The sequence below is a fragment of the Opisthocomus hoazin genome, chromosome 2, assembly GCF_030867145.1.
Source record: "Opisthocomus hoazin isolate bOpiHoa1 chromosome 2, bOpiHoa1.hap1, whole genome shotgun sequence".
Classification (NCBI taxonomy): domain Eukaryota; kingdom Metazoa; phylum Chordata; class Aves; order Opisthocomiformes; family Opisthocomidae; genus Opisthocomus; species Opisthocomus hoazin.
This window is the reverse complement of record NC_134415.1, coordinates 26,577,052-26,602,156: the sequence shown is the minus strand read 5'-3', so window position 1 is coordinate 26,602,156 and position 25,105 is coordinate 26,577,052. Positions and strand designations below refer to the sequence as shown.

The window sequence follows — 25,105 nt, the reverse complement described above, 5'->3', positions numbered from 1 at the left end:
TGTAAATATTCTGGAGTCTTCAGCCTGGCTAAATGTTCTTCTGAAAGTCTGCATTCTGTAACTTATTTTGCTCCTAACAATTTTGCCTTCTAATCATGAAACTGGTAGTATCTGTGTACAGGGGAGGGTACCTTGCAGAAGCGTCCTGCTCTCAGCTCCTTTCCATCACAGCTGTGAAGATCAGTTTGATCAGTTCTGCATTAGCGGGCATGGCGGACTTCAACCACAAAACATAACAGAAACAGTTGTGATGTAATTTTTGACAGTTAACCTCGTTTCTGCCTTGTTTTTTGTTTGAAAGACGAGTTTTCTGGGGAAAGGTACTCCAATCTACCTATATGCGTAAACCATTGGTCTTTCTGTTGAAATGACCAGCTAGTGCTGGCTGTTGGAGTTTGAAGAGAGAACCACAGGTGCTTCACAAAAGCTAAAAGATAGTAGTTAGTTATGCTAGTGCTGATCTGTGAATATGTGGAACTGCTTGTTTTCTATCAGAATTACACAGAATCACAGAATCACAGAATAGTAGGGGTTGGAAGGGACCTCTGTGGGTCATCTAGTCCAACCCCCCCGCCGAAGCAGGGTCACCTACAGCAGGCTGCACAGGACCTTGTCCAGTCGGGTCTTGAATATCTCCAGAGAAGGAGACTCCACAACCTCCCTGGGCAGCCTGTTCCAGTGCTCCGTCACCCTCAGAGAGAAGAAGTTCCTCCTCATGTTCAGACGGAACTTCCTGTGCCTCAGTTTGTGCCCATTACCCCTTGTCCTGTCACTGGGCACCACTGAAAAGAGCTTGGCCCCATCCTCCTGACACCCACCCTTCAGATATTTGTAGGCATTTATAAGGTCCCCTCGCAGCCTTCTCTTCTTCAGGCTGAACAAGCCCAGTTCCCTCAACCTCTCCTCGTAGTGGAGATGCTCCAGTCCCCTCACCATCCTTGTAGCCCTCCGCTGGACTCTCTCCAGTAGCTCTTCATCCTTCTTGAACTGGGGAGCCCAGAACTGGACACAGTACTCCAGATGAGGCCTCACCAGGGTAGTGTAGAGGGGAAGGAGAACCTCCCTTGTCCTGCTGGCCACACTCTTCTTGATGCACCCCAGGATCCCATTGGCCTTCTTGGCAGCCAGGGCACACTGCTGGCTCATAGTTAACCTGTCGTCCACCAGGACACCCAGGTCCCTCTCCGCAGAGCTGCTCTCCAGCAGCTCCACCCCAAGCCTGTACTGGTGCATGAGGTTGTTCCTCCCCAGGTGCAGGACCCTGCACTTGCCCTTGTTGAACCTCATCAGGTTCCTCTCTGCCCAGCTCTCCAGCCTATCCAGGTCACGCTGAATGGCAGCACAGCCTTCCGGTGTATCTACCACACCTCCCAGTTTGGTGTCGTCAGCAAACTTGCTGAGGGTACATTCTAACTCTTCATCCAGGTCGTTGATGAAGAAGTTAAACAAGACTGGGCCCAGTACTGACCCCTGAGGGACACCACTTGTCACCAGCCTCCAACTAGACTCAGCGCCCCTGATGACAACCCTCTGAGTTCTGCCATTCAGCCAGTTCTCTATCCACTTCACCGACCACTCATCCAGCCCACACTTCCTCAGCTTCCCCAGGAGGATATCATGGGAGACTGTGTCGAAAGCCTTGCTGAAGTCAAGGTAGATAACATCCACAGCTCTCCCTTCGTCTACCCAGCCAGTCATGTCATCATAGAAAGCTATCAGATTGGTCAGGCATGATTTCCAATTAATCTGTTCTAAGAAGTGGTGGTGCCAAAGTACATGGAATTGTTTTTTGTCATCTTTTAGAGAGAAAGAAAAATCCTTCAGAGATTTTTGCTTCATCTCTACTCCAGTCTTTTTCTTCTCTTTTTAGCCTGTTCAAAGCATCATGATCTCTGACACAGTGCCACTGCTCAGGGTCCTTCTGGAGCACAGCTTTGCAGGTCCAACTCATTTGAAAAGCTGTATGTGCTATCTGAATGGCCTGGCTTTGTGCTTCTTTCCTTCTAGTGTTTTCTGCCTCCAATGCTTACCTATTTCTTAAAGCTGATTTCTGTTCCTAGCTCAGTTAGTGGCCGTAGGGACCATATGCAGCTCACATCTATGCATCCAGAGCCAAGTGAATAAACTGCAGTCGTGGGATCTCGGAGGGTCTGGAGTTGTCTCTTAGTTAATAGCGATTTGGCATCAAGAGGCTATGCAGCTACTCTTCTGTCATTGCTGCAGCATATGGCCTGTAGTAGAGCCTGGGGCCTCTGTCTTTTATGCAGATTTAAAGCAAGGTAATCGTGGCGTGAGGAATGTTTCCTGCCCTGCTGTGCACTTCCCTGAGGAGAGGTGGCCTAGAACAAAGTCCAGCTGTGCAGAAGCTGTGTTGTGCGACATGCCAAAAAGCAGAGCTGCGATGTTTCTGCTGTGTGCGCAGAGTCACAGGCGTGGGAAAAAGGAAAGCACAGAGCTTGCTTTTAAGTTTAACAAAACACAGTGCTCTTATGTTTGTTAGATTCATAGCCTTAGAGGTACATTAACTACTGTTACAGAGACTGACTAATAACACTAGAGAGTTGTAACTGAAAAATACAAAAAAGGGGACGTCCTGGAGCTTTTTCTCACAATAAGCCACATCATGGAAAAACACTGTCTTGCTTACCAGTCACTTGGCACCCAGACTGCTAAGCAGCCTTGCCTTTGTGGTGACTTTACCTCTGCCTGCAACTATGGCAGTTGCCTGCTCAGGCAATGAACGTGATTGGTTTCAACCTACTCTCAGTTTGAAGGTTTCGGAAGGGACCCAGAATTTTGTTAGACGTCTCTTTTCTTGCCCTTTGCTTCTTTTTTTGTCTCTCTATTCTTCCCTCATTATATTTTTCTGCTTCAAATTAGCCAGAAAATTAGACAGGAAATAGATTTTTGTTGTTGTTGTTTACCTGTCCATTCCCTCCCTATAAACTAACAGTCATGATAAATAGCAAGTTTTTCTTCCATTTTAGTGTTGTTGAATAATTGGTACATTTTCCACAGCCTGTACATTTAATGTACTTGTAGCTGTTTTAACAATACGATCTCTATGCTTTCAGGAGAAAAAAGGAAAACAAAGCAGAGTTTCAAGTTAACTATGATGTTGCTAGTGCAGGTCAATCTTCATCTTGTATTTTTATGAGCACCAACCTTCTGTCTTTCTCTGTCTGAGTGACAGTTATGTCCTGATCTTACACTAGACGTGTCAACAATAGATTGAGATGTTTGATAGTGCTACTAGAAGTGATAGGCTTTTTTTTTGACATTGCACTCTCCATGGTGGTGAGCCAGTGCTAGTATTTACTTGGGTGTCTGATAAGAATACCCCATCCAGATGTTGATAGCTACAGTATATCCACCAGCTTCATTGCAATTCACAGTATCCACTCTAGAAACAGCATAGGCTGTAGTATTTGGAAGAATGATGTAGTCTTCTGCCTTCATCATGTTTGCATTTGTGGATACTGTCTCTAACCTGGCCTCCCCTTTCTCTGTCCAGCCCTCTCCTCATCCAGAAATGACTATCCTCCCTCTTTTCAGAACCTGAAATTAAGACATGATAGAGGTTTGGTGGTTCCTTGGGCTAGGCCTTTGATTACTCAGCAGATACGTGACAGTCATTGTTATTTTCTGGAAGAATTGCCTCCTGGAAATGCAGAGCTCCTTGAGGATAATTGGAAGCAATTGGAGCAAGCAGGTGCACAGCCACCAGATTTTTGTCATTGTTGCTCTGATGCCATCCTGTTGCATTCAGTGGGGATTCATGGTCATACCTGGAAGAAGACAAACTGAAAGCTTTCTTTAATCTGTACTGCAAAATGACAACAGACAGGTTGACAGTAGTTTCATGTGAGAGCTCCAGTTCCATTGTTTGATTAGATGCGAGTGTCCAGTGATGCTGGAAGTATTGTTTATGTCTAGATGGGAAAATCAAAATTGCTAAGTCTCCCTGAAATCAGTGGAGTTATGTTAACTTACACCAAGGAAGGATATGGCCTAAGGTATGAGAAAATATTTTGTATCTAGTCTTAGTCATATCTTAGCTTATCTGAACTGATGTAGCTTAAACATCTCACTTCTTATGAGACTTTGATGGCCATTTGTTAGGTTTTTACACTTTATGATCCACCTCATAAATTAAAATGGCTGAGTAAATTAAACTTAGACTTTCATTGCCTAGTTTTCCATCTACAACACAGGTCTGAGTTACAAGCAGTGCATAAGCAGGCTGCTTCTAGACGCATTTGCTTCCATTATTGCTGAAGTAAATTTTTGTAAGAATATAAACTTACTTGCTTCTGTCTGCCTATGAAGAGGTGGTGCTCATCTGAAATCTAACCCCCTTTTATATGCAGTACTTGGTCTGCTTCAGTGGAAGAATATCTGAAGTGGGCTGGACTCTTCAAAACTAAAGTGCGTGAAGAGTTACAAAAAATCTTCAAGTGTCTTTTGTCTCAGCAAAGACGTTCCCATTGCTTACGGTCTGCAACAGTGCTGCAGAGAGCAATAAGATAGCTTTTTTTTTCCTTTCTCAAAGGTTTTCTACAGGTGAGGCCAGTGGAATGGCAGTAGCTAAAGGGCTGGCTGTAGGCAATTATTTTGCGCACTGTGAAGTGATTTGGATAGGCAGTAGCTCTGCTCTGAGTACATCTATTACGGTGAGAGTCCCACAGGCTGGGCTTCACTTTCAATTTGTGTGGGAGTTCACTTCTCTGGTTTTCTGACTGCTTGAATATTTAACAAATTTAATACCATGAAGATTTTTGTGTGGGTTTTTTTGTTTTGCGTGTTGGATGTTTTTTTTTGTTTTTAATAATACATGCACCACTCCCTCACAGTGTATTAGAAGGCTCTTAGGTATGACAAATAAACCCAAAATACTGATTTGGCAGATTCTACTTGCACGTATCTTTGGGATCAGTGCTTTCTACAGAGGTTAAAAACCAAACAACCAAACACCCGGTCCTAATTATAGAGAGCAAAATTCACTGCGGGGTGGTAGACCTGTGATTTCCCACCACGGAAGAATTTCTCATAAACGGTGTTGGTTAAAACCATTTATATTTGTGTGCGCTGTGCCTTCAGTGTCTGCAGACGGAAATCTTTGGTACATAAATTGCTAAAACAGGTCATTGCATAGGACCAGAAGCAGGAAAGAATGAGGGTGTCAGAGTAAACTGGCATGTATCATCCTGAGCCTCCCATTGAAATCTACCTCCATATTGGTCAAGCAGCATGCACATCTGCATCTCCTCTTCTGTGAAATCCATCTGCATAAGTTCACTTACCTTCAGGAAGATCAAATCAAAGTATTTTGGATTCATGAAAGTGATAATTCCCGTTGATCTTGTCAACTTCAAATGTGTTGCCAAGCAAGACCTGCTGTCATCTCCTCAAACATGTACAGAACAGTAAGACTTCCAAGTAGTAGTCCTTGAATATTTTATCTGGAGTAAATTGAAAGAAGATTTCAAGACTTCCCTGTGTCTTCCTCTTCTGTTCTTCCTCACTTTCTGTTCTTCAGAGAACTCGGCATCAGGTAAACCATATCAACACTGCTGCAGTACAAGGGTGTGTGCTGATCTTTTTTCCTGCTGTGTTGTTTCAGTGTCATAGGATAACCCCAGTGTGTAGCAATTCCACCTTTGGGGACTAAAATTGATTTTCCTTATCTTAGCATGTAAAGATCTGACCTTTAGAAGCATTAGCTGCCAGAGCATTGCAGCACCAGATATGGAAAACTTGAAGGTAACAGCTTTTAAAGTGCTGGAAATGTATTGTAAGGTCTATTAATATTGGCTTAGAGTGGTGAGCTCTTACATACTGCGTTGGTTTGTTCTCTTTTAGTGCATGCTCTCTGCTGGAAGGTAAAGTCTATAGGAAGACTTTTGCTATTTGTCATGCATGGTCACATGTCAGAGGCTTCTCTGTGCTCCTAGTTAAAATCTGTGTGGATATAGTGGGTTGCCTAACTCTTTCTGATCACACCTGATCAGCTGGTTTGCCAATTTGATGCTGGACAAACTGTTCGATCTGTGTGGGATAGAGAGAAACAATCTCATACGGAGTACCTGGGCATAAGTGAAACCCCAAAAGGGGTGACTGTAACAGTCAGCCATGCTGTTTATATAACTGAAGCCCTGCTGTCTGCATTGCTACACGTAGGAATTGGTGGAGACACAGCACATGCTTCTATCCTTTTTGTTTCCCTGCTGCTTGACTTTCAGGGCAATCCCTGTCTGATGATCTTTGATTGAGACATTATCAAGTCATGCAGGGGTTGTGCTGCTGTTAGGAAACTTGCCCCATTCAGTAAGGGCAGTGAAGACATCAGCTGAATTGTCAAAACATGTTTTTTTCATTGTATTTATAGACAAGTATTGTTTTACTTTGTGGAAAGAAAAATTGTGTATTGCAGTTTTATTTAAACAATATGCATTTTCTAGTTTTGAAAAACAGCTGACCTCTTTGGTTAAATGGTTCAAGGTATGGGGAAAGAGTGTATTTAGACAGTGATTTTCATTTTCGTTCTAGCCTATTTTTGTTTGACAGGAGGGAAAATTGAAGGAGAGGTCATCAGTGTGCTCGGGGGGGAAGCTGCAATAGATCTTTAATGTCTCATTCACTTTGATGCTATGAGAGTTTATGAAGGACCTCAACCAAAGTTAAATAGCATGTTAAATGTTGGTTTTCCTACTCAGCAAGAGACTGAACATATCACTGTTGAAATACACTGGAAAAGAGGAGAGGGAAGAGACAATAGTAGTTGTGTTACAGATAGGAAATTACAAGGTGCGGAGACATTTTTTGTGTGTTAGTCTGTAGAAGACTTGAGGACCTCAACCACAGCTCTTAAAATTGTCTTGCCTTTGAGGCAACACTAAGTACTGTACTCAGGCCAGTGAAGACTATGAAGAGCTGCATCTTTTAATTTTAGAATTAGCTACGTAACTTTGGTACTGTGAGACAGGCTAGTTCTATGGCTACTGTCAGAAGTTCACTGTGGATTTTCATTTCTTCCCGGTTGTTCACACTGCTTCTTCACCAGCTTTGAAGTGACATTACCTTTTCCAGCAGGACTGGTCCTATGCCATTAGACAAACTCTGGATTCTTTTACTGTTGATTCCAAATCTAACAGAAGCCAACGTGGCTCACGAGTGTTTACTTCTTTGTTTGTGCATTGGCATTATCATTGAACTTTGCTAGTGAGAGAGTTTGCCAGGACTGAACACCAAACGTAAATGAAAGTAGATGTATTGTTGGAAACACTGGTAAACAGTTTCTGCATGGCTGTACATCAGTGCGGACTGGGGGCATATGCGGAAGTTACGCTTGTTTGGCTAAGAGAGCCCTGAAACATGCTGCAGTTTCACTGCCTGAATAACCCATAGGCTGAATCTGACTGTCACATTTTTCAATAATATGGCCTTGTTTGTGCCTCTTGCCAGTTGTGATTGTCTGGATGAGCAGGAACATCCGCTTTGACACCAAGAGTATGAGGGCTGGCTGTAGGAGGTTGAAATGCTAGTTTCCGACCTGATTTATAAGTGGTTTATACTTTAAGCTTTCCTGTTTAATAGTTAAATAAACTGTTTAATGTTTAAAAAGTAAAATTCTTCTGATAATTAAACCAGTATGCAGGAAAAAAAGCTGAGCACAGCCACATCTTGACTATGCCTTTCAGTGTGTTCCCACAGTTCAGATCCCACTTGTGCTATGAATGAGCTCCTGGTTGCAGAGCACTGGGGAAAAGCCATGTAACCCAGGACTCTGAGCGCTACTCATGACTGTATTTTTATATCCAATTGTCTCCTATTCACAAAAGAGACTGATAAGGTGGTGGGGAACAGACTGCAGGGAAAAATACTGAGTAGTGTTGGGGAGACAGATACAGAGCCTGGCAGAATTTTCCATCTACTTATTTCTGCTGTGGCTGTGTTACTGTGTAGATGCAAAACTGGAACATCATTTACGCAGACCACGTTTGCCACCTTGATTTTACACCCTGCTCTGGAATACCCCCTGTTTGTGGCACTCTGACACTCTGGAAGTTATAAGGGTACCCAAATAGTGACAGTCATCAAAAACACCTACTTTTAGCTGTCAAGTATATCTGACTCTTTCTCATTGTCTGTGGGGCACATCACTAAGATCTACACTTGGTTCTAGGTAAAACAGTATTTTGTTTTCCTGTTTTCTATAAATAATGCAGGACAGGCATGGGAGTCAGAAGGTGAGAACCTTGCTGATATAAGCTCCTTGCCCTGCATCAGCCTTCTACAGGTTCTCAGGAAAAGTCCTTCCTCTTGCTGGATTCAGAACATGTTAAAAAAATCTTGCAATAACATATCATATGATAATCATAAAGAGAAGATGACAGCATGCATCTGACAAATAGCCAGAATAAGAGGGTGAATTGCATCCTTTCTGTTTCTGTGATGTGTACAGCATCTTCAAAAGCAAGGTAATAAGTTTTTATAGCTGTGAGAGGCAGAGATGAATCTGAGTATGTAATTCAGCCTCAGTGCTGTGAAGGTTAATATTATGAGCAGCCAGTAGCAGAATGGCTGTAGCATGAAGTAGCGAAACAATACAAAGTGGTTTTGGGAGGGGAAAAAAATCCCTAATCAGAAAAGCAAGTACATGGAGATCAAAAAGCAAGGCTGTAGATGGAGATCCCGTCTGATTAAAAAGTTGCAGTGTTAGTAAAGGGTGTCAAAGTGGGTAAAATAAAAAGCAATTAGTCACCAAGAAGTCTGTGTAAAAGCAAGATATGGATTTGATCAACCTCAGAATACTTCACATGTCACATGTGAAGATGGCAAAAACAAGTAGGCAAGAAGAAATGGAGATAGGCAATTTTAGGAGCTCCTGAGAAAGAGTAGTGTGAAGGGTGTTACTGTCTTGAAAATGGCTGTTGGCTGCTTTGTGGCAGTGTCTTCTAAGCTCATTAGCAAGTTAGTGATGATTTTTTTGGCACAGGAAGGGGTTGTTCAGGAATGTTAACTCTTTAAAAAAACATATATATATATATATATATATATATACACCCCCCTGAATACTTTCTGCCATGCAGGCATGCTCCAGAAATGTCCATCAGTGATTCCATCTGGATTTGTCTGCTTTTTGAGCAGAGGCCTCCATGCATTGTATACCCTGCTGTTTATAGAGGTGGCTGTACATATGGCACGGAGTCTCAGCCAGGGTTTAAAACTGCCTGTGCTATCCAGGCACAGTGGGAGCCTTAGGAATTGAACTTCTTTTATGGAAGTTGTCCATGGGTCTTGGAGATGCCCTGGCTTTCTGTGGCCAGAAAAGATTGCTAAGTGCAGAGGCTGGGAAGCAGCCAGGTGAGGCACTAGTAGCAACAACCTCTGTTATATTAACATAGTTGGAAAAAAAAGCTGCCTTTGCTTGCTTTGCTGAGCAGTAACTTGTGAACTACCTGAGATTTCCCTGTCACCCTTTGACAGTCAGGAAACACAAGTGGCCCTAGCTATAACTAACTGTTGCATGAAATATGCTATGTAATACTCATGTTAAAATACTAAGCAATTCAGGTGAAAGAGAATCTGATCTCTAGCCTAGAGGAAGGCCCTGTGATTGAGAAAGAAAAGAAATAGTCTTCTAAGATCACCTTGAAAACAGGCTTTCCTGCATTAATGACAAAAATTACGTGTGGTGCTGTTTATTCTGGCTTTCCCAGATGGTCAAAATTCTGCTTATTTTTACATCTTATGTTGGCCACTGGTATGTAGACCAGTGTCTCTCCAAGCATAGCTCACAAGGGACACTCGAGAGAAATGCTGCTCACAGCAAGCAAGCCTGAATCCTCTCTTTGGCTCTTGCATCTTATGCCTGCAAAAGCAATGGTGAGGTTTGTCATCATCATTAAGGGTGTAGGGACACTCTGAAAACCTGCATACAAGCTCCCTGCAGGCCCAGGCCTGGCAGACCCTGGAGTATCCCGATTGCCGTGTACCTCACAGTTGCAGTTTTTGTGACCAAAGGTAAGACTGCAGACTAAAAAATGGTGCCTTCAAGGACGCCATGTTATGACATACAGGAGCCCTCAGCTTTGTTCTGAGCTGTTCAATCGGCTTATATTCAAATGTCACTGACATTGGCGTGGTGACTCCTGTGAAACGAGAGTGGTAGACACTGTCTTGTTACATGGAGCTTCATTGCCTTCACTAGGGTCTTTTCAGCAGCCTCGGCAGAACTGCCAGAAGTATAGAAAGGCAGGGCTGACTGACAGTTTCACTCCACGAGGTGATCTGTGTGGATAGATGTCCAGGAAGATTGACAGCAGTATCTGAAGGGTCATTATCTGGGATAATATCTTCTATGAAGTGGAGGCTCTGATCTCTTAAGCAGTTTGCATTAGTAGTTTATCTGCTGCAGTACTTGGAAAAGTACAGTTCTATGCAGTACAACTTATTCCTGTCCACAGCCCATGGCCTGGTCCTGATGGCTTGTTCTGTCCTGAATTCAGTGGAGTCTTGCTTCACACTAGAGTGATTGTGAGCAGACTCAGGACAAGGCAAGCTGAAAGGCAGCTTGCAAAAGATTTCCCTTGCATGGGAGGATTTGCAGGCTAGACCAGAGCTCCCAGAGCCTGGATCTTGAAGCTGGGTGTAGGCTGATGTATTTGTTAGGGCATGGTGCTCCGTTTGCAGAGAAGTATAAGGTCAACCAAATCAGTCGTGCTCAAGCTCAGACTCTATATTATGGTCATGGTCTTGGCACAGTTGGCCTGTTCTCAAGTCCTGCACAGAACCAGCAAGACTGTGTTGTGTCCGCCCACGTGGGACTCTTCTTTCAGGAGATCACGAAGCACTTCATAAGTCAAGTATTCACTTTATAGATGAAGCCCAGAAATAGTGAGTGATTCCTGAAGATTAAAACCCAACATTAAAGTAACATTTACAGATCGCTGATTTTGAAGTGTAAACATCTAAACTAGTACCTTTACTGTTCTGCCTACCATTGACCAACTTTTTGATATGTTTATTTCCAGGAACACCTGTCTGGTTCTTTGTGAAAATTGCTCCAATTCGAAATGAGCAGGATAAAGTGGTTTTATTTCTTTGCACTTTCAATGACATAACGGCTTTCAAGCAGCCCATTGAGGATGATTCATGTAAAGGTTTGTCTTTCTAACAATTATATATTTATGCTGCTTCTGTTTGTTTGCCCTGGTCTTGCAAGAGCTGAAGTCCTTTAAATACCAAAGCCAAATAATTAGATGCTAAAATAGCATCTAGCTGTGCCACCGGCAACAGCATTTGTGCAAGAAATGGTTGCTGGTTTCTTAAGCGAGTTGGCTCTGGCCTGCGCTGGAAAGGGTCATTGCTAGTGAAACCCACAGGTGCTTCAGGAAGCAGAGTTTAGTAAATAGGTGCTGCTCTTCCTTTAAAATTCATTATTAATCCACACTCCAGCATAGCCTTCAAGGAGTCGCAGTGTTGCTAAACAGCCTCTTTGGTGTCAGAAGGAGTTGAAGGGTCTTGGGCCTTGTACAAATTGTGCATGACACTATATGCAAAAACTGAGGAATCAACCCTGCCTGAGTCTAGCAAAACTCCGAATAATTTAATCCTGTCTGGCTTGATGTTACTTGCCATTATCATGGGATTCTATATATTAAAGTTCTGGACTAGTTTCCTTTGACATATGTGAAGAAATTCCCATCGTCTTAAGCTGTCCTGGTGAGTGAAGTAGCATTGCTGTGTTTTGCTGTTAACCCTTTGCTGAGTTACACCCTGGAAACCTGGAAACAAACTCAGCTGTGACAGCAGCATAAACTTATACTCAGGTTCAGAGCCTGTCAGAAATAGACCTTTTGTACCCATATGGAGAACCACAGAGACTTGCGTCCTCTGGGGTAAAAAAAAGACGTAGGTTCTCCTGTTGTTTGCATTTTTGTAGTATTTAATAATATTTGTAGTATTAAATTAAACAGGAAACTTACTGTGAAGGTGAACTGATTTACATTTATTCTCAAAATGTTATTCTTAAAAAATGTACTTTCTCAAAGTGGAAACACCTGTTACCATGAAAAAGGAAGTACAACCTTGACAAACATACCCCCTTCCAAGCTATGTGGTTACTTTTTTCTCTTCTTAATACTGTTTGTTTGGTTCTTCTTTGCTTTAATAAAACTAAAAAATGTATCTTGTCACAAAGGTTGGGTCTACAGTATTTTTTTTTCGTGCCTAGTAGTCTTCACTATATCCTGATGAGGATTGACAACAAAGATAAATCAACATGATGCAGTAAAGCTGGCTCTTGTTCATTTGCTGGGAGTGAAGGTCCTTGCTTCATTTAGTCAGTTGATGAGTAGGGCTTTCTGTCAAGAGTGGTAGCTGTGCCTTTTCTCTTTGCTTTCACAGATCTTTAATGCCATAGTGATATGCACTCTTGTGAAAAGAGTTTGTCCTTCACTTTCAACACAAGGAAACACTGTAATTTTTTTGTTTGCAAGAGAAGTATGTTGAAGCAAGGGAATGCTAGTTTTTAAAAAATCTCCTTTAGATCTTGAAATTATGCTATTCTTACAGTGATCATGGTAATTCTTAGCAGCTCCATATCTAAAGCAATATAAGCACTAAATAGGTGCACCAACTGGTAGAGGAATTAAAATGATAAGCAAAATTTCTTCATCTGGCCCATGGAAACTGGCTAGGTGACTACCAAAAGTTCCAGATGGAGCAGAAGAACTGGACTCATTATTTAGAGGCCACTGATTCACAGTTCTGTACTCCTTCCCTGAGTGCTGTGACTTAATGTACAGAAGAGTTCATGTGCTAAATGAGTCCTCCAGAATCTGTTTCTGAATCTCCTAAAATTAATTAAGTTGCACCAGTTTCATGCTGGTAAAGGGTTCTCTGTTGCTGTATACACAAATCAAACACGATATAAATGAAACTGCACATTCTGTTCTAATCCTTATTTTATCCCCTAGGCCTGCCTTTCTTCTGTAAGTTACTTGCTGTAGGCTAGCTTTGGAATTTTGCTGCATGCATCTCAGGAGGTGATATATCAGTCACTTGATGGCTAGATGAGCATTTTCTTGGAAAAGAACAGCTGATTTGTCAAACAGTTAAAGAATTGTACATGCATGACCATGTCTTTAATATTAGATCTCTTTGTGCAGTTGTATACTGTGAGGGGGCAAAAAGGCAGGCATGGACTGTCAGACCATTGTCTGCAGTGGGTTCTAGGATTCACGGAAAGGAAAAAGATTCTTGGAAGATCTAAAAAAGGTAAAATTGTATTAGCTGCTAAAAATCATTGCTTTTACAGTCCTGAGCTTTGAAAAGGGCCTATTCTTTTTGCTGTGTACAACATTACATAGGAATTTTGTTGCAACGTTTCTCATATTCTAAAATCAAATGAACTCCCAATCTGAAAACCTAAAACTGTGACCTTAGAGATTTATTGTTTAATTGAAACAACTGAAAACTGATTGCTAAATCAATTATTTTTCCTTCTTTCACCTTCAGTCAGCTTTTAGGAACTACTTTTCTTTTAGTGTGTTTGTATGTGAAATCAGTTTCCTATGCATATGACCACTTAACATGTAGTAGGCTGCCTGCAGATGCAAGTATTTTATTATCATATGTGCTATTTGCATAGTTGCAGAGTGGCATAGCATAAAGTATTTTGAGTTTTTCAAAATCAATGCCTGTATGTCTATGTGGAGAATACTGTTATGTAGTACAAGAACATGGTCAATTCAAAGAGCAACTAATCTGTCAGGCTAAACCTAGTGAAACCTTAGCTGTGGTATATTTTAGTTTTCTATCACCTGCTGGCAATTTCAAGCATGATTGTTCAGCTGCAAATGATGTAGTGGCTCCTTGAGTGAAAAGTGTTGAGCTTTAATGACAGGTGTTTGACTTGTACACAAAAATAAATAGACATCTTTTATCTGAAGGTGACTTAGATAGAAGATTCCAGTACCATTTTTCATTCTCAATATTTTTTTTATTAATAATACCAGACATTGGAATAGATGAAACAAGAAAATATTTCTAAAGTAATGTAGAAAGTAGACTTCTAATCGTAGTCTCTTTGTTAATTGATTCAGATAATTTAGAAGATGTTTATTTTATGACTGCCATAGAAGTTGTGTATATTTGCTTTTAAATGCAGCAGCTTTAAAAATAGTGCATTCTAAATAAAGCAACTTAAAAATAGTGTGTCAGTGATGTTGATATAGTATTTTTAAACAGCCTCTTTCCACTCTTCCTCATATGCTTGCCCCTTTAAAAAAATCGGGGAAAAATAGTTTACTTGAATAGAAGTAGGCAAAATCAAGCTATAGCGTAGCTAAATTTGGCTTGTGAAGTGATAGGTCACCTTCTCAGCTGAATTTTAGAGTATATGCTATATTTGGAATTCATGCATTTTGTCTGTGTATGTCTTTTTTTGGTTTGAGATCTAACACACCAAGTACGAGATATTTGAGAATAATGTATAAAGTAGAATGCATCACTTCATGAAAACAGTCATTTGTGCAGACAAATAGGATCTGTGCCTGCACTCCGAGTAGCTAGTAAGAAGTTTGCCTGAACAGGTTTTGCACGTATGAATACAATGTGAACATACTCAGATGCATCTATGCTGCTCTATAAAAGTTTAGAAATTATTCTTTGGATCCTAATTTTTGCTTTTGATACTTTGTTTTTATACAAAAAAAGATGATCAAATTCAACATCACTGAATCCTACAGGAGAATGGTTGTTAGCCTTCTAGCTATTGTAACCTCCTGTGCTTTGTAGCAGTTACCAGTTACCATCTCCTCTGCAGAAAAAGCTTTATTTCGTTTTGCAGCTAAGCTTCTGTGTCCTTCGCATCACAAGCAGGGCTACACAAAAAATATTTTGATTGCCTCTCTCATCTTAATTCAGGGAAAACTCCAAGTGTTTCCTTTTTTCCTTTTTGTTTCTGTTTTTTTTTTTTGTTGCTGTCTAGTTTTTTTGTTCTGCTTTTAAAGATGTATTTATATGAGCAGAGCCAGTGTTAGAAATATTTTGATTAAGTTATACTCTACTTTTGTCTAGATGAAATGTTTTCTTAAAAAAGGAAACAAATGAAAGGGAAGTGGTGAGTATATTAAAAAACTTTGGTATGCTTTCCCAGTCCAGATGGAAAAATAAGACGGTTTTAGTCATGAAGTTTCAAAGGGAAGGAGCATTAAGACTGCAGAGAGGCATGATGGATGTAAGCAAGGATCTTTGTGCAAGAAAACAAAGGTGGTTTGAGTGGAGGCAAAAACTGCTAGAATCCTGATTTACTCACATTTACACAGTTCTATATGAACAACAGACCTGTGACCAAGCGAGCTTATTCTCTAGCAGGCAGTGGCTCCTTGTTGTAACTCGAGGGATTGTGTAAGCCATGGATCAGCAACTTGATAACAAGGGTTCTGTAACTGCCACAGTTCCTAATGTTTGAATTTACGAGTCATCATCATCAGATTGAGGAGAGTGGTAGGAAACAAATAACTATCTACAAATAAATAGTAAATGTTGTTGTGAGTCAGTATTAACAGGTCATGCTCACCTCAAGACACAGAAAATTGGTTTCTTCAACTTAAGAACATTGTTAAATGAAGCTTCAGCCCTTAAAGAAAAGAAGTCTTGATGAGTTAAACATCACATGACAAAGGTGTATTTCAGTGCCATGTTTACCCATGAAACAAAGCTCAGGTGACAGCTGTTGTCCCTGTTGTAGGGACGTTCTTGGATGTTTTCAGAAGCAGTTTCTATTCAGCTTTTTGCAATGAAAGGGTGGGAAACAAAGAGCATTGTGGAATACAGGACAGCTGAAATCAATGCTGTTGATCTTGAAGGCTCTTCATCCTTTAGAATCTGGAGATGTTTTAGTACCCTCTCATTGCTTTGTCCCTGCATGATGTTTTCTGCAGAACTAAAAAAGGAGACCAAACAGTGATAAAAATGGGTTAGAATCAAAGACAGAGGCACAGGCAAGCACAACCATGGGGCTGGCATCCAGCTTTGTTGGCTCCTAGATTCCAGGCTGTCTTCTCTGCTATGTGAGCTCTTGTCTGTTTGAGGGATATATACCCCTATATGAGAATCACCTGAGGTCATTAGACTTCAGTTGAATTTATATTTTCTCTATTTCTAGAGGAAAAGAATGGATGTAGGGACATACCAACAGCTTGTATTGAAAGAGAACTCCTAATCCATATCCTCTGGTCCCCCTGTTCTAGCAGGATTAACATCAATATATTCTTACACCATTCTGAAACCTAGTTTCTTGTCTTGGAAAGCCCCATCTTCTTCCTCTGATCAGCTCCACGACCCTTAGAATTTAATGTTTATGTTATCTCCTGTGGCTTAAGTCCATTATTTCACCTGTCTTCACTGGATAAATATCTGACTTGCTGTAGGCTGTGTCTGTCCTTAGGATTCTGGAGGAAAAATTGCAATGAATTCAACAGGTACTGCTGTCTTTTCAAGCAGTATTGGAGAAGTTATCATTCAATAGGATTAGTACTGTCATTCTCATTTTCTTTTTCTTTTTTCTGTGCCACAATCTGCAGGTCTACTATGATTATACTTCAAAGTTCCCACATTTTTATCTTCCTTTCACACACACACACAAAAAAGGCAATACAAGGAGGAGAGGGTTCTGTCCTAAAGATGAGATTCATACACCTGAGGCATTTCCACAGTGATTCAGTGCCTCATTTTAGGCATATCATCACACAGTGGCATGTGCAGCTCCAGGCTGGGCTCCTGTGCTGCACCCAGTGTATGACATACTCCCAGCCTGCCAGCACTGGTTCAAAAACCCAAGCTGGAAAGCCCTGCCTCTTGACACAGTCTCTATCCGATAACAAACAGTTGTATTGTTTTCAGATCAGAGTTTGGAGTATATGTTGAGAGATACGATGTTCATGGGAACAGTCCTTTTGCATGCCATTTAGCACCCACAAACGAGATTTGCAACATGTAGGTCAGGGGAGGTGCTTATAGGGTCGCAGTGGACAGAGGAATGGGATAAGCTGTACCGTTCAGGAGATGACTCTCAGGAAGAGGGGGAGGTACCCAAAGTGCTCAGCATTCATAGCCACAAACCATGCCACAGACACTTCTGGCAGTGCTTTTGTACAAGAAAGCTCAGATGAAGGGCTTTGCTTTTGCTCCCCTCTCTGTCTCTGGATAGCCCAATTCGTAGAAAACTCGATGGAAGGAAGAAAACACACGCTCACGGTTTCGAACTAGTTTTTATATCTTACAAGAAAATGCCCTACCTGTTCTGACTTAGTAAAGGGGACTGCCTATATTAGCTGTCGTTAGAAGCGGTATGTGCCTGGTAAGGGAGGCAGTTTTCGAGTTCCCGTGTGAAGCTCGAGCTCTTGTCGCCCGTTCCGTTCGTCGCCCGGGGCTGCCGTTTGTCAGCAGGCCCCGTTGGGCTGCCGCCGGCGGGGCGCGGCGCCGCCTTCGCTTCAGCACCATGGCCAGCAGCCAGGGCGGCCCCCGCGCCCGGCGCTCCCCCGCCGCCGGGGCCGGAGAACCGGGCCCTTGCGCCCGTCCGCTGGGAGCAGCCCCCGGGCCTCGCCAGCCCGCCTGTGCATCGCTGAACAGGCACCGGGGCTGCTGGCGTGCTCCCCTCGTCCTCAAACAGCGAGGAAACGCAGCAGTGCTGGCATGCAAGTCCCGCAAAAGCAAAGGCTTAGCTTGGCCTATATTGCTGCGTTGGCTTTACAAAGGCTAGTCTGGGTTATATTAGCTGAAGCTTAGCCGTTACGAATGGTTTCTCCCACCTGAGCCATTCTTTTAACTTCTGCTGGCTTTAGTCAGAAGGTAGTAAGGCCTTCAAGCCTTAGCCTGTCAATTGTAGTTGGATTTCTTCACGTAGAGTACTCATTTATAAACATATCTTTTAAAAAAAGCCAAACCCCCCAGCCCCCCCCACCTTCCATAGAAATCTATTGTCATAAATCAACTGCTTTGAGTCAGGTTTATAAGAGATACAAACTGATGTCACTCGAGGTTCTGTCATGTTGATTTATTTCTCTGGGAAATAGTCCTTTAGTGTAGGATATATTCAGAGTACTGGGTAGTATTTTAACCATCCATATTCATGTACTTGTCATGGATTGCTTGCAGGCTAAATTTCAGACTAGTCTTTAAGAACAGTCACGGCTAATAGTATAATTTCTTTTGGTGATAAAACCATAATGCGGAGAGGTCTTCTTCCAGAACCAGGTTCTCATTAAGAAATGAATCTGCAAAGTGCTGAGCATCCTCAGTTGGAGTAGGAGGTGAGACTGCTCAACAGTTCCCAGGTGGTGCTAGCATTTTTCAAGATTGAGACTAAATGCACTAATACTTTCTTTTCAGAGTTCCAAAAATATCCAGATGTATACTCTGCCTGACTTTCTGTTATGGCAAAGTACTGCTCATAAAAATTAGAGTTGTAACTAGCTTTTGTGACTGTCATTCAAGGTCTTCTATTTTGTTGGGTATTTGAAATGACTGTAAAAAATATTCTGAATTAAAATTCAGTATATGACTTCTCAGCCAGAAGCTACTAAATGTTTTATTAGAGCTTGAAAAAATCTACTTGTATATTTCCCCCTTTTGTTTAGAGAAGATAAAATTAATGATTTTTTTTTGCTTTGTCTGCTCTGCTTTTTATTATCTTATGTATATTTCTCTACTTCTGCCAGATCTGTGCTTGGTACATCTGAGGCCAGATTCACTTCTGTTACAGGCAACTGTAATTTTCGTTGTGTGTGATTCTAGGCTTACATCTTGTTGGTCTGGACTGTCTTCTGCGGTGCTGTGAGATCCAAATCTGGCCATTGGATTTAATAGAAGATTATTGTAAATTGGACATTTATCTTTATGAAAGATGCAGTTCATGTAACAGCACTCTTGTACAGCCATTGAATACAAAGACGCTGCAGTCATGGGTTTTATTACATTACCACCCTGACACCTATTTTGTGACTTGATTTTATCTGGTACTCGGTTAAATCATACTCCCTTGTGGTCACTATTACAGCAGATTGATCTGTTTTAACTTTTTTTTTAATTATGAGAGGCTTTATGTGGTTCACTTGCAGCTTTTTTTTGGTAACGTGAATAATCTTGAATTTTTTCTCAAGGTTGGGGAAAGTTTGCTCGCTTGACCCGTGCTCTCACAAGCAGCCGAGGCGTGCTGCAGCAGCTTGCTCCGAGCGTGCAGAAAGGAGAGAACGTTCACAAGCATTCACGACTTGCTGAGGTAACGTTTTCTTTCCCTGTGAGACCATAAAGAAGTGTTTTTAGCCTTTGTGGGTATGTTGTCTCTGCATGAGCCAAGCACTGTCTGTCCCCCTTGCCCTGGGAGTCTGAAGCCTGGTGGCAGGCATGGGAGCTCAGAATATGGCACATGTGCTGTGAAATGTGTCCTGTGACAGTGGGATGGAAATAGGTGTCCAAGAGACTTCATGTAACCTAATTGCAGTGTTGTGTTCCACATCTCGGTGAAGTCTTACAATGGCATTATTATTAAGGTAACACTTTCTTGCTTAGTTTCCATTCTTCTGAGGGTCTTAGTTTTAGTAGAATCTTGGACTGTTCACTCGTGTAAAATTGAAGTGAGAAAAACTCGGGCTAGTACAGAAGGACATTCTGGAGAATCCTTGACGTGGTTGTTCTCAGCATTCATTTATGTCTAGTTCTTTGCCAGTGGAATCCCAATCCTGCTTTACAAACTGGTTAAAACATCTGTGTGAGTTACTGGTTTTACGGACAGAACAGCTGTAAGATCCCACAAGCAACACTGCAGACAGATTAGGAAAATGAAACTTTGTGATTTAAGTAGATTTTCAAAGTTTTGAGAAAAGCAACAGGCATGATTTAAGTAGACTCTCAAAGTTTTGAGAAAAACTCCAGGCAAAGAAGTCTCCTTGAAGTACTTACGGTTTTAGGGCTTCTGCCACGAGGGGGAGAGACTGTCCCAGGTTTCCTATAGCCGTCTCCTGGGCCCGTAGCAGGGTCTCTCTGGTGTAAAAACAGCATGGGGAAAATCTTGATGTGATGTTAGTGACAGCATGGCAAATATAACATGGTACTCCTGTATCACCTATTGCTGTGAATGCCATGGCAGCAGCTGTGACTCTTGTCAATAATTGTTCATCTTCCTGTATAGCTGGAGGCGTAAGCCATTGATGGGCTCCATGGGGTCTCCACATAGTCAGTACTCTGTTAATTTTGCCCTATTGCTGTCTTAGTTTCTATGCTAAATAAACAGCTCCTGCCCAGGCCTGTACTATTATCACATGTGATGATGAAATTCTCACGGGCAGGATCTTACCTTTTCAGTATTTGATACAGATGCACTCAAGAATGGAAGACTGATTTCTGTTGGAAGTGCAGAAATAACATGGATCATACTAGCACAGGGGAGGGGCAGACATTCACATGTGCACTATACTGCAGGAATACCATGTGATTATTGCACGTCCACCCTGAGGTTACTTTAGTGTCCTGGGATTTGGAATTGATTTGCTCCTCATCTTACTCAAGGCTTAGCACCAAATAATCCTGCCTTCTCTTTAGATGTCTATCCTTGAATTTTGGTTCATTTAAAAATGTAGTCAGTAGAATGTAAGGCAAAGGCTCTGAAGTTATTCTGTTTGGCTTAGTGAACCTCAGTCTGGACCTAAGCGACCACACATTGCTGAAACTTCTTGCAAGTCGACGTGCTCAACAAGTCTTTGCCAAGTATTCTAACTGGCAGAGCTGGTTGATTCATTACAAATAGTAAAGGGCAAGTGTGTAGTTTACATGTCTGAAATGAGTTTCTTTAATTGCCAGCTGAATATTGCAGTCATTATTTTAAAAGAATATTAGCCCCAACTGTGATGTTAGGTGCCTCGTTGTATATCTTCTGTAATTCCACTGAAGTCAATAGAACAACACTAGAGAAAAGCAGAGTGCAGATAATCGTACAGACAAGCCCACTTTTCTTCCTTTGAAGATATATGGGGTACAGCCTTCTTATCCTGGAAAGATCTCTCGATAATATTGAACATGAGATCTCTTAACTGTTCCTTGTTGTATTTTCAAATATTTTTATTTTTTCTTCATCTCTGCAGTAGCCTATTTGAAATCTTAAGTTAAAATTCATCCTTTTTCTGCTTACTATGGCATTTCACATTAATCTTGTTTGCTTGAGAAGGCTCTTCATTTATTGAAATATTGTTTGTGTTGCTCTTCGTTCTTTATCACTTATGTTTTTGAACATCTGAGGAGCTGGTTGTGTCCTAGAACCTGAGTGGGGCAAGGTGTTATACAAATACAAAACAGGAGCCTGCCACAAAAGCTTACAGTTTCTTTTATCGTTTATGAAATATCAGTTTAAGAAAGGTGTTAGTGACAAGCTACTTTGTTTTATCCACAGGCCATGAATAACACAAGCAGTGTCTGTTAAGCCTCAGTCTCTGACTTTCGCATTATGTGTAGATTTGTTTAGACTGACTTCTCTCATAGCAGTCATACGAAAACTGCTTAAATTAATTATGCAATTAATGAAAGGGTGTTAGGTAACTCTGAGAGTATAGTTTGCAGTAAGAGTATAAAGTAATTGATACATTTCTGTGGCTTTATCACCAAGGAGCTGTTCGTAAGAATCGTTCTTCATCACATGTGTCCTTTGCACCTACGGTGTTAGCTGATGTATTCTGTATGTTTACCAGGCAGTTCTGGGTGAACAAGATTGTGTCATAATTTAAGAAATGTGATCGTTATGAGAAATAAAAGCAGAAAAATTATAATGGTGCTTAGCAGCACTGCTTAATAATGGAACTTCTGCCACTTTTTTTTTTTTAAAGCCTATCTACCAGGGACTTGTAGCTGCCATTAAAATCTTCTGCAAGTGGAGGCTTAGCACCTAGCCCTTGGCTTGGGAGCAATTTGTGTGGGTGCCTGTGAAAACAAAAGCAAGGGAGAGTGAGAGAAAGCAAATACGTGCTTTTGAAAACATGTAAGAGAGAGATTAAGCTGAAAATGAATGATTGTTTGTGTGGGGATTTTTTCCCCAGTCATGCAATCTTAAAAAGAAATAAATCATTGTAACGACTTGTTGATGCACTTTTATGAGTCCTAACTGGTGATATAGTCACCATTTTTAAACAAATCTAGGATAGCTTTTTTTTATTTTGTGATGTTAAAAAAACCCCACAAACACAGCCTTGTGAAACCCATGATGAAATTTGTCATTTCTGCTCTTGAAATAATATTCTCTGGCTTTAGAGAGCTATTAAAACATCATACATCATTACCACAAATAATAAATGCAGGTAATACAACTGTAGTGGCCGATGAATCATAAGTAATTGAAATAATACTTTCATTAATAACTTTCTGGAACAAATATTTCTTTTACTATGGTATAACTACATAATAGAGAAAAATCTTCCAAAACCAGGGCTGTTTCAGTTATTTAGAAAATTACAGTAATGAAATATTTGTTCAGTGCACATGGGTGGAAGCTCAGCTTATCAGTTTATATAGTTGCGTACATTTTCTTCATGATTACCTTTATATTAATCTCTTTGGTTTTTTTTTACTCTCCAGGAAAAAGTACGTTTACCAGCAATTTGAATCTAGTTAGTTCATGTGGGTGGGTAACCACACCTGACTGCTTTGGCAAACATTGTGTTTCAGGTTGGCACTACACTCCCTAGAGGCTGGAGTGTAGCAAGCGTGCTTTGGAATAGGGCAGAAGGTACTTCTCTTTGCATCTACCTTGCTTTGCTATATAGTGCAGAGTGGGGTTTATAGCTCTTAATCTCCAGGTGATGCAGAGGTGTTGTGTGTGTGTGTCTGGAATGATGGTGAAGAAATAGGCTGTGTGTGGCCCTTGGTAAGAAGTGGAGAAAAGAGCCCTCCTAACTTCCCGTGCAGCAACCTGACAAAACCTGGATCTTTAGCACTAAGCTCTGTGGACCTCCTTCCATCGTTTCTGTACAGCACTGAGCTCTCCTGTTGTACTTCATGCTAACAGCACATGCTTGTTCTCTGAGATAATTTAAGCTTCATTATAGGGGTTTTTCTCTTCATTCAATGAAAAGAAGAATTTGGTACCTTTGAAAGCTCTTGGCTGGCAGTCCCGGAGGCTGCAAGACCTTTGCCAATCTGTAAACCAAGTTGCCTTTCCTGGGAGAGGTAGTGTGAGCTGGGACAGTGCCCTTCTTCCATCTCAAGCTGTGAAATTACAGTTCATCTCTCTAGCAATGCCACCAAGATGTTGGAGTGGTTTTACAAGGAGCGCATTAGTGATGTAGTGAGTGGGAGCCAGGGCTAGAACTTGTCTCTCCCACCCAAACAAAAGACTGAAGACACCCTAGGCTGGCCGTAGGCGGCTTTCCCCACCTTGCAAGTGGTTGATATCCCTACATCATTCCTTGATGCCCATCTCCTGTCCTGTCCATGCCCCTCCTTTGAAGATTCACACCCACACTGCTGGTGCACATCCTTCCACTGGAGACCAGCTAAAGCCATGGCCCCTGGTCACTTCAAACAGCCTTTGGTAGAGCTTAACCAGAGACTCCAAGGTGGTAACAGAAGTTCAAAACATTTGTTAATAAGGTCACTAGCCATTCAGATAGTTTAGAGTACATTTACCTCCTAAATAAAAAGGGAAGGAGGCATCAATCCTTTTAGTTTCCTGTGCTGTAGCAATAAGCTAGAGGAGAGTGCTTGGTGATGGTGATGACATTTGAAAACACTAAAGCAGAAAGTTGTTTATTTTCTCAGCGAGTTGAAACTAGAAGTCTGTTTTTCTCTGCATTCAGTTCAGTTTTACATCCCTGCAGTTCTACTGGCTTTACTGTTGTTTGTTTGGTTTTTTTGTTTGTTTGTTTATATCAAAATAATGGACACCTAAGTTTAGTCCCTTCTTTATTGCCAAACTTGCATTTTTTCCTATTTTTCCTATTGTTGCCATTGCTATTGTTCCTATTATTCAGGTATGTGGGAATACATTAGTACATTTTCCAGTAACTTTAGTTTGGATGATGCAAAATTTCCACAAGTTCTCATAGTGCAAAGAGACCAATAGTGGCCAAAATCCAGTACATCATACAATTCTCAGTTTAGAACTTATGTATGTATATATAAGAATCAATCTGACAAGAACTAACAAGATTATTTTTTTCATTCTTTCATGGTTGAGGTTCTTGTGCTGATTAGAATGGTTACCAAAATGTTTGACTTTTTCATATAATATTGGAGGCTAAAAAATAAGCTTTAGGAGACACGTGATTGCAAAAGTAGCAATTATGTTCTCACCCTACATTTAAGAGGTGATACAATCTCCTCACACTAGTAAGATCTCAGCATTAGAACTGAAATCCAGTTAACTCACTGAAAAATGTTACTGTGTGATAGAAAGTGCTTGGTTTTGCTGATCAGTTATTCCAGTGAGTGAATATTGCAGAGGACTCTCCCTGCCCAGTGAAGCGTGTTTCAGGCTTGGGATCTTATGTTGGAGCTTGCTACTCATGCAAATCCTCATAAAAGCCAGTAGTAGCTCAGTGCTTTCCAACTGATTCAGGTACAGCCGTGATGTTCAGAAGGGGGGACAGGAGGTATTTGCAGTATTGATGTTGGGCTAGAGCTTCTGTTGAGAAAAGACATCCTAGTATTTGTTGCTGGGACTGCAAACAAGCCCTGAAGGGAACAATGCTCTGAGTACACACACTAACTCAGTACACAACCTGTGCCTCTTCCAGTCACTACCAGCGACTTCTGGGGACTGCATTGGCTGGCCAGTGCCTCCTGCAGAGAAGAGACTGCTTCTATCCTGTGCTGTTTCCAGATCCATGTTTTTGTGGTGGTTTTGTTGTTGTGGTGGTTTTTTGGTGGGCTTTTTTTTTGTACAGAGAACTTGCGCAAATCAGGGTCAGGAGTGGCAGAGTACTTAATACTGCAGTGGACATGTCAGAGCAGTGTCCTTGGTCTGCAAGGGTTCTACTTAGGGGAAAATGTTCCTTTCCTCTCTTTGCTATCATTCTAGAAGCTCGGTGAAACAAAAATACTAAATCCTCTT

General features: G+C 41.4%; 1 protein-coding gene across 3 annotated transcripts in view; it reads left to right on the top strand.

Moving 5' to 3' along the window:
- KCNH1 (potassium voltage-gated channel subfamily H member 1) overlaps positions 1-25,105 on the top strand; it is a 206,909-nt gene that overhangs the window by 20,854 nt on the left and 160,950 nt on the right. For all 3 annotated transcript variants that reach the window (XR_012763082.1, XM_075412947.1, XM_075412948.1), the window contains exons 4-5: positions 11,037-11,165; positions 19,173-19,291. Coding sequence is in view for 2 of the 3 variants with exons in the window: in XM_075412947.1 (XP_075269062.1) it covers positions 11,037-11,165; positions 19,173-19,291 (248 nt within the window). In the remaining variant the exon portion in view is untranslated. The remainder of the gene's footprint in view (positions 1-11,036; positions 11,166-19,172; positions 19,292-25,105) is intronic.